The 13425-nt window shown below is 41.0% G+C and overlaps 1 protein-coding gene across 2 annotated transcripts in view; it reads right to left on the reverse strand.

The window, feature by feature from the left end:
• The window catches only part of USO1 (USO1 vesicle transport factor), an 86151-nt gene that overhangs the window by 15697 nt on the left and 57029 nt on the right, over positions 1–13425 (reverse strand). For both annotated transcript variants that reach the window (XM_081971191.1, XM_081971192.1), the window contains 4 exons: positions 3868–3978; positions 3108–3226; positions 2391–2572; positions 1130–1251 (listed from right to left, as the gene is read on the reverse strand). In XM_081971191.1, coding sequence (XP_081827317.1) covers positions 1130–1251; positions 2391–2572; positions 3108–3226; positions 3868–3978 — 534 coding nt within the window. The remainder of the gene's footprint in view (positions 1–1129; positions 1252–2390; positions 2573–3107; positions 3227–3867; positions 3979–13425) is intronic.

Genomic DNA, 13425 nt, shown 5'->3' on the forward strand with positions numbered 1-13425 from the left:
TAATAATGGGAAAAATCAGGAATTGAAAATTATTAGAGAATGTTATCAATGCTAAAATAATAGAATGACTTAGAATAGGATATTAAAATTCTTTATTATTGGATATATTGAAGATGATATAATGTATCATTATAATATAAATGGATACATATTTAGAATACCTTGTTTAAAATGGAAAAACAATAGTGATGATCAAACAAATAAAGTATAATAATAATGTATACAAAGATATTTGATTGACAATATGTGATTTTGATAAACCTCAAGTGATGACTATGGAAAGGACGCAGAAAGACCTTGTAACCAATCGACACACTGTATGCAGTTGAAGAGGTTTTTTATGTTATATGTTTTGTGTGTTTGTGTTTGAAAATAAAAATTTTATTTTAAAAAAATGGAAACAGGTTTTTGCATTGTTTTACAAAATTTACGCATTTTATGCATCAATAAAATAGCAAATGAGATTTTAGTGTATGGACAGTGTATGGAAAGATTTTATTCCATACATTGACATCAGGGGTGGTTCCGGTTCCAGCTACTGGTGGTTCACTCGTGGGCATGCACTTCGCGCATTTGATGTGTACTGCGCACACATATGCAGTGCAATAAAAATCTCCTATGGCGGTGCCATAGGAGAACCAGTTTGGGGGCGTGGCAGGCCTGGGTCTCTACAAGTTCTAAGCTGCCAAACCACTACCGGTTCAGCTGAACCGGTCCAAACCAGTAGGAACCCACCATTGATTGACATGTTGTAAACTGAGATCTATTAAATTGAGAGTTATTTGATGCTATTTAATATATAATTTTACAACATGCTACATAAAAAAAGCCTAAAGCCTGCCAGAATTGAAATTACAATGAATAAGGGAAAGTATTAATTTATATACCAAATTTATCATCAAAAGGTACCTTTTGCTGCATTGCACATTTTTGGATATGTATGAGTTAAAATTCTCTTCCCCCATACTCAATACAAATCAATACTTCCATTTTTTTCAATTAACAAATGCTATAATTGCAAATAAATTTCAATATAATGTGTAACTTGGGCTTAAGATATGCCCCTTTAAATATGCACAATATTCCTGAGATTAAATGCAATTCATTTAAAACAAGATACATCATTTACCTGTACTCTAATGACATTTTTATAATGTGTCACTATGTTGTCATGGTGTTCTAAAGTTTTTTTCACTTCTTCTTCCTTTTTATCTTCTTCACTTGATTTATAAACTGCCTTTGTTATAATTCCTGTAAAATGATTATTTGTAATATTAGACAATTTAAGTGAAATGTTGTAGCATTCTAGATGTCTAGATGACTATAGAGATTAATAATGTTCAGTATATCTTATACTGTTACTTTAAAATAAAATAAAAAGTTTGATAAAAATGTTCAATAAACAATGGATCGGGAAACACTTCTCAGTCATGTTGTGGGTTAACCAATCCTGTTGCAATGTTTAACCTCTCCCTCCCCCAATATTCCACTGCGCTTCTCTCTCCACTATTGCTTCGCATTTAAATGAGTTCAATAAATACTAGTACAATAATACACCGTAAGCATAATATACATATTCTGATTTCTGTGAAGAAATATGAAAGCCTCCAAAAGAACAAACTATTTTTTCTTAAGCCTTCTGCCCAAAACTGAAAATGAAAAAAAATACACAAAATATACATTTGAAGAAAATTGCTGTTTCAAAATATTCATATCAAATCATGAAATAGACAAATATGCAAAAGGTTTATCTCAATATAAGTAAAAATTAAATTTTCAGAAGTCCATGGAAAAATGAAGCAGAAGAAGCAGAATCTGCTAAGGAACCCAGAAAATGAGACTGTGGAGTTCATGTGGCAATATTTGATTTGTGAGCTCTAGTATCTCCTCTTCTCTACTTGGTTTTCAGTTTCTTTTGAAACATTAAACTTCTATATGTATCTATAATATATAATTTACTTCATTTTGCAACGAAGTAAATGGTTTCTTCCTCCTTTTTCTTAAAAAGCCTGATGGTCCTAAACTACGTAAAAATGAATGAAGAGATGCTACATTTCATTGTATTCAGAAATCTACACCTCCATTGATTACAAACTTTTAAAAATTAAATTAATATACTTTGCTTGATATTTTTTTTAAAAATAAAAAATTGATCTCTTTTCTCTACATGATGCAATAATAAAGGCTGTGAATGTATAATTTTTCTGTTATTTTTTCTCTGAGTTCTCATAACTTTTTCATCAGAATTTTCAGAAATTGTATACCTTTAATCTATATATTTTTTAAAAAAGAATTAGAACTGCTGGTAAAATGTACTTTCTCCTTTTTCAAATGTAACACTTTAAGAAATAAACAAGTAAAATCAGGAGAAATGATGTAACAAATCTCACCTTCCAATTCTTTCACCAGCTTTGTAAATTCATGATCAAACATCATATGATCAGGGCTAGAAAAGTTTGGCTGTGGTTTCTGAGCTGCTCGGGAATAGTATTCATGCTTGCTAATAAATCCCAATTTCTCAATAAAAATTTCCTTTCCAATCCTTTTTTCTATAAGCTGCTTTAATTTTTCTCTAAAGGGGAAACAAAATTATATAATAATTCTAGCTGGAAAAAAAATCCTCTTTTTAATCATATACCTGCCCCTCAAAAGCTTATGGTTCTCTTTAATAAATAGAGGATAGAGAAAAAGAAGATTATCAGGAAATAGTATGCAATAAGCCAAAATGATGATGAAGAAAAAAAGATGCCTTCAGATCTTGTAGAGATATTGATTTCAGTGTGAAATAAATTGAGACAAATTACAAAACAAAATCAAGCAATTTCGGAATATTGGAACTAATGAGAAGACAATGATAGTTGAAAAAAGAGTTATGTTTTACTTTGTTTTTTCAAGCTAACAGTATTTTTAAATATCACTGGAGAAACTCAGCTTCTAATTCCAAATGACATTTTTTCAATTTCAAACCTTTGGGGCCATAAAGTCTATAACAAATAATAAAAAAGCATGTATTTGCCTTAATTTATATGGAAAGCTCACCTATTTCCTAATACAGTATTTACGATGCAAAAATATATTAAATGCAATATGAATGCCAATATACTCACTTTTTATAATTCTCAAGTGAATTGTCATTGTAATAAATGGAGATTCCTAGTAATAAAGCACACAATCCTTGAACCAGCTGTTCCTCTTCTCCAAGGTTTTCTGCTATTTGTCCTGTTAGCTATATCTTTGGCTAAGGATACTAGAGATTCAAATCCTTTTCTTTGGATCATACTTTAGATTTAAAAGGTAACAATTTCCTTGATTTATTTTGACTGAATGGCTACGTCAATGCAGATATCTTAACATCTATTTCCATGTTCATTTGTTAATTTATTCAATTTCTATGCCACCCATCTCATTCAATGACTCCGTACCAAAACCAAGTGGCTTGCTACTGCCTTCTTTCATAAAACTTACTGATTTACCAACCTGGCTACGGCTTTTGGATTTCCTGGGAGCTTCTTCTCTTAGTGCTAACTTAACTTTTCACCATCAGCTTATCTTGAGCCAGGTTTTTATCTTAATAAGTTAACTGCAAAACAATCCGTTGTTTATTCATTTAATCAAAGCAAATTTAATGAACATAGTTAGTATACCCTAACAGAAACATGAAGCATATCAATTTTAAGCGTGGAAAGTGAAAATCTGTTTATGAGAACAATGTGAGATATTTTAATAATAATAAATGGCAAAATTGCAAACATTTGCTACATCATTGAAAGAAACATTTGTTAGTGAATTGTCACTTCTCTCCTTCAATCAAAACTTTACATAATTACTACAGTGAAGCATTAAATGGTAATTCTTTTAAAAGGATACAAATGGAATATTTGCTGAATTATGAAGAAAATGTGTGACAGCGATGGGGCAATTGCTTAGCCATGTGCAAAGCAGCATTAATAATCCAACCCTTGTCTGCACTTTGCTTCCCTGGAAAACACAAAAATAAATGTTATCTCTGATGCATCACTTTTATATCTTGCCTCATATTTTGATTCATAATTTTCAAGGTCAACAATCAATCAAAACCATTCTCTAAAAGTGAGGGAGGCACAGGCCGAGGAGAAACTTGAAATACAATAAATGTTCAGAAAAAAAAATTGGGAATAAAATACCAAGGCAGCCTGATGAGAACTGTGCATCCTTAGTATTCGCAATTGGAAAGGAAACTTATTATGAAGAGTGGGCTAGGGATTATTGCTATAAGCTTGAAAAGGAGGCTGAATTAAAGTGAATATTGACTTTATTGTGTAGTAGCAATCCTATTTGGCTTACTACACAACTTTTATGATAGGCAACCTAATAACCAAACACATATTTGCTGTGATTCTGTGAATGATACAGTTCAGTCCATCACTGACAGGACCTCTCTCCTACTTTTGCCTTGCTCAAGCTTTCTATATAACTAAAAAGACAATACTGTATAATAATTTAATACTACACTATTAAAGATGTTGGATAATGAAACTTCTGCAAGAAACAACCAAGCTCAGAGAGCACCAAGAACTCCACATTAAAAATAACACAAACCATAGCAGAACAATTGTTGATTTACCTGAACAGACCTTCTATGTGCGCCGCGAGGGGAATCCAAGCAAGCATAGTTAACTTTGTCCATTAGCCTAGAGACGGATTTATGTAATTGTTGACCACGCCTCCTCTGACCGGGATAGTTCAGTTTTGTACGAAGGCTCAGCCAATCCAAGAGAAGCAAATGAATCAGGTAAGTAGGTAAGTAGACGCATTTGCATGCATGTGGGTGTGAAATCAATGTCAATGCCCGAACGAGCTGAAGCCAAGGGCGGGTTTGGATTCCCCTCGCAGCGCACATAGATGGACCGTTCAGGTAAGTTAACGGTTGTTCTCTTGTGCGCTGCTTGGGGAATCCAAGCATGGGACATGCCAAAGCAATGAGTTTCAAGGGCGAGAGTAGGCTGGTCAGGGGCCATAGATGATGATACAACCCTCTATAAGACACGCCGCCCGAAGGAAGCCTCCGCCGAGGCATACATGTCCACTTTATAATGTTGGATGAAGGGCGACGGCGATGACCAGGTCGCTGCCCTACATATGCCCTCCACCGAGGCCTGTGTTGCCCAGGCTGCCGTGGTGGCGCACTCCTGGTGGATTGGGGAGTGATGTGCTTGGGTACAGGTCGGGATTGGCAATCGTATGCGAGGGCAATACACGCTTTCAACCAGCACCCGATGGTGTTTGTGGACACCTTCTGTCCCATGGATGCCAGCTGGAAAGACACGAAAAGCGCCTTCGATCTCCTGAATGATGCCGTACGTTTCACACAGCGATGGAGCGCTGTGCGAACGTTGAGGTGTTGCCACCTTCGTTTCTGAGGGCGGGACGGTTGAGGGCAAAGGTCTGGAAGAATGAGTTCTTGCGCTCTGTGGAATAGAGAGTTAATTTTTGGCAGGAATTCCGGATCGAATCATAGGATGACCCTGTTTGAATGGAATATACAGAGATCCTCACAGACCAATACTGCTGCCAGCTCTGAGACCCTTCTAGCAGATGTAATTGCTATTAAAAAGACAGTTTTGAGGGTCAACAAAGTGAGACTGATGGTACGAATGGGTTCGAATGGCTCAGCTGTGAGAGCTCTAAGCACTAGGGGCAAATCCCATGTAGGGTATTGATGGACCACCAGCAGTATGAGGTTAGATGCGCCATTCAGGAAGGATCGGACCCTCGGATGTTGAGCGAGGGAGCGGCCCTGGCTGCCTCCAATCAGTCGATAGGGCAGCGATTTGCTGATGGGGAGTGCTGGGCGTTAATACTTTGCCGATGGGGAGTGCTGCCTGATTGTAAGAAGTCTAGTAACTGTGGGATGGATGCTGTAATCGGGTCCACAGAGACTGACCGGCACCACCTGCAGAAGGCCTGTCAGGTAGCCTCATAAATCCACGTCGTGGACAGACGGCAAGCCGCTTGGATTGTGGCGATGACTTTGTCAGAGAAGTGCTGATGGTGCTGATGAATCAGGATAGCATGCTCACGTGCCACACGGCTAATTGCAGTAGCTAGGGGTTCAGATGGATGAGAGCCCCTTGAGAAAGAGTTATCCGGTCTGGAATTCTCCACTGGTGGGATATTGAAAGATGGACAAGGTTGGCATACCAGGGTTGTCTGGGCCACATTGGTCCAACAAGGAGAACTTCCGCCTGTTCAACAAAATCTTCTGGATGACTAGCGGTACGAGTGGGAGAGGCGGGAAGGCGTAAAGAAGGCCCTTCGGCCAGGGCCTGCGAAGGGCATCGGTGCCTTCTGCTTCCGGTACGTAGAACCTGGTGAAGAATCTCGACAGGTGTGTATTGTGTGGTTGAGCAAAAAGATCCACTTGGGGACAGCTGAAGCAGCGAGACAGTCGGATGGAGTTGCCACTCCATCTGGTCTACCCTGGTCCTGCTCAACCAATCCGCCTGTACATTGGCTGTGCCCGCTATGTGCTTTGCTCAAAGTGATAACAGGTGGCCTCTGCCCAATGGTGAAGATGTTCTGCTTCCAACATCAAGGCCTGGGACCTGGTGCCTCCATGGAGGTTGACATGCGCCTTGGAAGCAACATTGTCTGTGAATACCAACACGTGGTTGGCTTTCACCAGGTCTTGAAAGTCGCGAAGGGCTAGGTGGATTGCTCGAAGCTCTAGCCAGTTGATGCTGTTCCAGAACTCCTGGGCGCTCCAGCAACCCTGCATCACTCGGTCCAAGGCATGGGCACCCCATCTGAATAGACTCGGGTCTGTTGTTACAATGCGGTCCGGCTCCTTGAAGAGGCACCCTTTGAGGATCTTGGAGGATGTCCACCAGCGGAGCGATTGCAACACCTTGAGAGGCAACCGGACCTTGGTTTGTGAGTGGCTGGTGTGAGCCCTCTGAAATGGGAGCAGAAACCACTGCAGAGATCGTGTGTGAAACCTCGACCAAGGGACAATGTCTATACATGAGATCATCTTCCCTAGGAGTTGGGAGAGGACCCCGAGGGGAAGAGATAGCTGTGTTTGCACCTGACTCACCAGGATCTGAAGTTTTTGGTGTCTCTCCTGGAACAGGGACACCACGCACCATTAGGAGTCGATGATGGTCCCGAGATGGAGGAGGGATGTGGTCGGGTGCAAGTGACTCTTTTGAAAGTTCAAAACAAAGCCGTGATGTTGCAAGGCATTGATCGTGGTCTGCAAATCCCGTCTTGCCTGATCTGGGGAAGACGACAGGATCAAGATGTCGTCTAAATAACAGTTGACCCTTACAGGAATCGACCGAAGGGATGCCGCTATCACCGCCAACAATTTTGTGAAGGTTCGTGGGGGCCAATAAAAGGCCGAATGGCAGGGCGCAGTATTGAAAGTTGCGCCCCGCAAACTGGAATCGCAAGAACCTTTGATGCGACGGGTGTATCGGCACATGGGGGTATGCCTCCTTGATATCTATAGGTCAGTAGATCGCCCTGTCGGATGCAGGCTAGGATGCTTTTGAGCGATTGCATTTTATAATAATAATTTAATATTTATGGTATCAGACTAATACACAAGTACTACAAAGAGACATAAGAGAATTGATCATAGTATCATAGCAATCAGTCACCAGAAGATTAATTAAGAAAAGTTACAGCGTTCTCCTCTAATGGTTACAGCTCTTAAGAAAAATTTGGAAACCTGAGAGGTAATGTACAAGGAGCCATCTCCAAGGCAATATACAAACAGATTACAGTCATTAGGTCTAGAAGGGACGATTTCAAGAAGAGACAGTAACTTAGATCTGTCTGCGTTACACATGGGACAAAATAGAAGGATGTGCTCCACAATTTCAACCTCGGCTCTGTCACAAGGGCATAGCCGCTCGTTAATCGGGAGCCTCTTAAAACAACCATTCAAAAGTGCTGAGGGCAAGACATTAACGTGAGCTAGGGAAAAAGCTCTTCTATACTTAGGAATGGTTAAAGCATAAAAATAGGAAGCCATCCTCAATCCATAATTATTAAGTTGGTTAAAAGTCAAGGGGGAGCAATTTTTGTTGGCTCTGGCTCATAGATATTGTAAATCTATGTCCACAAGCCGTTGGACTACCCTAAATTGGGTGTCCTTAAGGCCGTAGTTTTCCAAGGCATCCTCCGTAAAACCTAGCAGATGTAGTTTCTTCAGCAGCTCTTTCTCCCAGAGAGAAATATGGGAGTCCGCAAAACGGAGAGGTAGCTGCCAGGAACTGCCAGAAAAAGCACCCGAAACCACCATTTAAAAGTGTTAATCCAGACCATACATTCCACCGATCGAATGCCCAGTTCCAGGTACATTGGAGCAAAACCAACACAAGGGGGAAGACCCAGAAGTTTTCTAAGAAAAGCCGCCTGGGTTATTTCAATGCAATCCTTGAAACCCCGTATCCATATGGGAATACCGTAAAGAGTGTGGGCCAACGTTTTGGCATTGTAAATACGTAAGGCAGAAGGAATGAACTGGCCACCCTGGGTATAAAAGAATCTTAAAATCTGCTGGTGACTACAGGAGGCCGAGTTCAGCACCTGGGTTCGGTGTCTGGCCCAGGCACCGGTGTTCTGAAATTGAATACTTAAATACTTAAAATGTAAAACTTGCTTAACAGCATTGCCACTGATATCCCAGTTATTCAATTTCCGGACTCTAGTGAACACTAATACTTTATTATGATTTATCATAATTAATAACCAAATGGTTTTCAACACAGTAAGATCCAAATGCAGAAAGTAATATTTTCAGTCGTGGTCTTGTTAATGAAAGGAGAACCGCATCATCAGCATAAAGAAGAAACGGGATCTTTGTAGTTGTCAGCTTTGGGGCATGGGACTCAATATGTCCAATGTAATCAGCCAGGTCAGATAAAAATATATTAAACAGAAGAGGAGCCAGAACACATCCCTGCCATACTCCATTCTTAACTGGGATAGGATTAGAGAATTGTCCCTACAGACCACACCTGACCTGGCTGGAGGTCTGATTGTACAAGGATCTAATTAAGAACAACAAATGCCTGTCGATGGAACTTTTAAGCAGTTTTGACCACAACAGAGCCCTAGGGACAGAGTCAAACGCTGCCTTTAGGTCAATAAAAGCAGTGAAGAGTTTGTCACCTGGTATAGTAGTATATTTGTCAACCAAGTGCGCTAGGACAAAGCAGTGATCCAGTGTGGCACAACCCGCTTTAAACCCAATTTGTTCGGTACCAATAATATTGGATTCCTCAGCCCAAGAGAGGACTCTGCGATGGAGATATTTAGCAAACTATTTCCCAATAATGGAGAGCAGGCTTATGAGGTGAAAGTCAGCTGGATTATTTCTATTTCTTCATTTAAAGACTGGAACAATAATTGCTGAGCTCCAGGAGGTAGGTATCCTGCCGGAGGAATTAATATACGTAAAGAGTCTTGCCAAAAGAGGAATCCACCATACAGGATTGGATTTTAGCAGATCAGGGGGAATAGCATCAGGGCCAGGAGCTTTGCCTGACTTGATTTTTTATTTTAAAGCTGATTTTTAACTGTCTATTGATGTAATTTGTTTCCTCCTCCGTGTATGTATGTGTGTTGTGTATGTATGTACGTTTGGTGTTGTTATATATTTTTTATGTTTTATGCTCCATTGTACGCCGCCCCGAGTCCTATTTGGAAAGGGAGCGGCTAATAAATCCAAATTTATTATTATTATTATTATTATTATTGAGTTAGGAGATAATCTCTTTGATCTCAGCATGAGTCACAGGTTGCCAGTCAGGGGCTACAGGAGACAGCCATGGGTCGAGCTTGCTGACGCCTGGTAAATTGCCAGGAAATGGTTTTCCCAGTCTCTGTTAGAGATACAGCAGAGAGGGAGTTCCTGATGGCCTGGCAAAGAGCTGGCAGCAATTTGCCAAAATAGTTGGGTATCCTTCTGCTGAATGGAGAGAAGTAGATCCCACTTCTCTCTCTCTTTAGCTTTCTTTTTCTTAGCAATTAATTCTTTGTACTCCCGCGTCAGGCGGTAGTAGTCCTCTGGTGGATGTTTGTCTCCTCGGTTGTGGTAGAGCAAGTAAACCCGTTTGATCTGGTTCCTAAACATCAGACAATCTTTGTCAAACCAAGTATTACTTCGTGATTGATATGGACCACTCGGCCCACAGACAGCTCCAAGCTCCCTTTGGACACTGTTAATTAGTGATTCAAAAGCAAAGACTATCTCCGAGCCGCTACTTGCTAGTACCTGATTATACAAGTTGAGACATTCCGGAGATGATAAAAAGGAGTGAAACTTTCTTTCAGTATTGGGAGACCATTTGATCCTCCTTGTATACGAGGCCACATAGGGATCCAATATCTGAGGGCCCCTAGGGAGATGTATATTTGAAAGAAGCTCAATAATTGTAACCAGGGTGTAGTAGTCGCTCTCTGTAAGGCAGTCCATGTAAAAAGCATGGACTGCCTCTCTTAAGGGTTGAGATACCAGCACAAAATCAATAACACTACTCCCATGTAAAGAACTAAAAGTAAATTCGCCAGCCAGATCACCTAGGGTACACCCATTAAGGATTACCTTGTTGTGTTGGGCTGCTAGAAGGGCTAACTGAATGTCAGCAAAATTTGTTAATTTGTCCTTAGAATGTCTGGCTGAAGTCAGGGGACCTATGGCCTGGAGGGTTTCTTGGGGGTAGAGTGCCTCTATCACTGGGGGGACCTGAGCTCCCAAATGGGCATTAAAGTCATCCCCTATAAGGATGTACAACGCTGGGAATTTAGTTTCCATACAAGTAATATAATTCTCCAACGTGCCCCATTGAGCCTTGATATCGGCTTACCTCCTCATCGGGGGAAGATAAACATTGAACACTAACAGTTTGCTGCGTCCTTTCTTAATTAAAAATGCCACAGCTAAAGAGCCACAGGGGGGTAGTTCCACTATTTCCACTTTCAGAGAAGTGGAAACCAAACAAGCTAGACCACCCTTAGGCCTCCCTGCTGTAGATTGTTTAATAGCGGCCAACGAAATGGTTGTAAATCCTGAAAAGGATATCTTAGCACAAGCCCAGGTCTCCTGGAGCAGGATCACATCGTGCGAATGAATATAATTAACAAATTCTGTAGTCCCACACCTTCGCCCCCAGCCTGCAATGTTCCACGAAAGGGACTTAAGTATGCGGGGGGTGGTGGTATCCGAGTTTACTAGTCATTCTGTGTGGCTAATTTCTTCCAGAGCACCCTTCGGATCCAAAAAAAAACCCACATGCATAATTAGATGGCAGGGTCATCCTCTTGGAGGGCAAAAGCAGGGGGAAAGAAGGGGGAGGCGAGCCTTGCTCATGAGGCTGTAAGGCTCTAAATGCACTCCAGTTCGTACTTGTGGCATCGACTGGCTGCTTAGCTGGAAGGTATTCCGCAGTATCATCAAGCGGAGTTTGAGTTAGCCCTGCGTCTCCAGATTTACGAATTAAACATTTTGGGGGAATGCTAGTGGAGCTTCCGCCGGTAAATCAATATAAGCTCCCTGTGGTCCAAAGGAGTCCTTGTCAGAAAGTGATAGGATCCAAAGCTTGAACTTAACTGCATCCAGACACTTTATAATTTGGGCTCTTTCTGATTGAGGAAGCACACTAAAGGAGTCAAAAAGCCGTGTCTCCTCCTGGTTCCAAAAGCTGTCCTGACACAGATCAGTCCCATAGATAGGTGGAATCTCAGAGACATTGACCTGGGACCCATCTACTAAAAGACCTTGGGTGCCCTGGGCTGATGTCGCTTCTTTTGGGGCCACCTCTTCCCAGCTGATCAGATCAAGGGAAGCTTCCTGTTAAGTTGTTACGTGCTGTGAGGGGTTAATTTGGCCAGTTGTAGGAGGAGCAGTTAGCCTACCATCTGAGAGAACGCCAGCTGAGGGTTTTGCAGAAGTGGGTATGTAGCTAAAACATGGTGCAATATCCAGACTAGCATTCAAGTTGGCTCATTAATATATGCCACTGAGGATCTTTGGGGGGCAATAAATCTCCTGCCACTCACAAGTTGTCGATTACTCAAAAGTGGCTTAATCGATATATCTTTGAAGATTCTTCTTGGCAAAATGCCAAAGGATCTTAACCAGGATTCACTTCTGAACAATAGTTTTGGAATGTTAGAATTAACAAAACTTTAGAATTAATACACCCTAGAAATACTCCTAGAAAAACCAGATGACTCTACAACAGATATACAGGACACGGGAGAGGGCGGAGCTCTGCCAGCGGGGGGAGATGGGGCAATACCGAGAAAACTCAGATCACAAAAATGAATAAGAAAAACTGCTTGACATAAGTTGACCGAAATTATTAATTGAATTTATATGCTGACTATATGTTACTATTTAGTAATGAATTTTGTGTAAATGTATACTTTGAGAATGGAGGGAGGGGGCACCTACCGCACATTGCAACTGCCAAAATTTGTAACCTTTCCATTATCTTTTTCCCTGTACATTTTAAAAAAAACCAATAAAACTTTGTTTTTTAAAAAAAAAAGAATTAACAAAACTAAGTAGCATTCTGGTGCAGTATTCAGGGGAGGGTAAAGGTTCGACATTCTTCAGATCATCAGCTTCTAGCCCCATTAACTTTGATAGATGACCCCTTGCCAGTTGTACTGAACTCCAGCAAGCTAAATTGCCCTTAATGGGATTAATGATGAGGGCCACCTGTTTTAGCTGTAAGACCAGGAAGCTATTCGCGTCATAGGATGCGGAATTCAGTCTGTTGGTAGAATTTCGTTGACCAGAATTTTGTTAGTCAGTGCTTTTGTTAAAACTTTCCCTGGGGTTTGGCAGGAAACACCCTGTCGCCACCACCGACTGCCAGGCAATCATCCCAGTACACCCACTAGTAGTCCAGGAGACTAAATAGTTTAAAGTACTTACTATTCTATCAAGCTGGAGCTGAATGCTCACTGTAGTGCAACCAGAAAGCACTGCTGAGCCAAAAGTTCTACAAGAGTAGGCTCGTGCAAGGGGTGGTTAGGGGCCGCAGTTTCAGGTAAGTCTTCATTCTCACCTTAGGGGGGCAACGCCCTCAGAAGTTCCCTGGCCAGAAGACCGAGCCAAAACAAAGTCCTCAATCTTAGATTGCTTCAAGGAAGGCTGAAAAGCCAAGTCAACAGGAGATCCGCTCCTTTTCCTTATCTGCTGCCCAGCAATCCAATCCTTTTCAGGGCCTCCATTGGGGCAGGCATTCAGTTTCTTTGTCGAACGTTTAATTCAACTACTCAAGGCAGAATATTATATTTCCCTTGCAAGTTTTTAAGATATGTGGCTCTATACTTCCGAATTATCCAGCCATATATAGTGCACTGGGAGTTGAAGTTCAAACGTCTTAAATTTGCCAACGTTGAAAAACACTCTTGTCTCCC

The sequence above is a fragment of the Natrix helvetica genome (genome assembly GCF_964273705.1).
Source record: "Natrix helvetica genome assembly, chromosome: Z".
NCBI classification, from domain to species: domain Eukaryota; kingdom Metazoa; phylum Chordata; class Lepidosauria; order Squamata; family Natricidae; genus Natrix; species Natrix helvetica.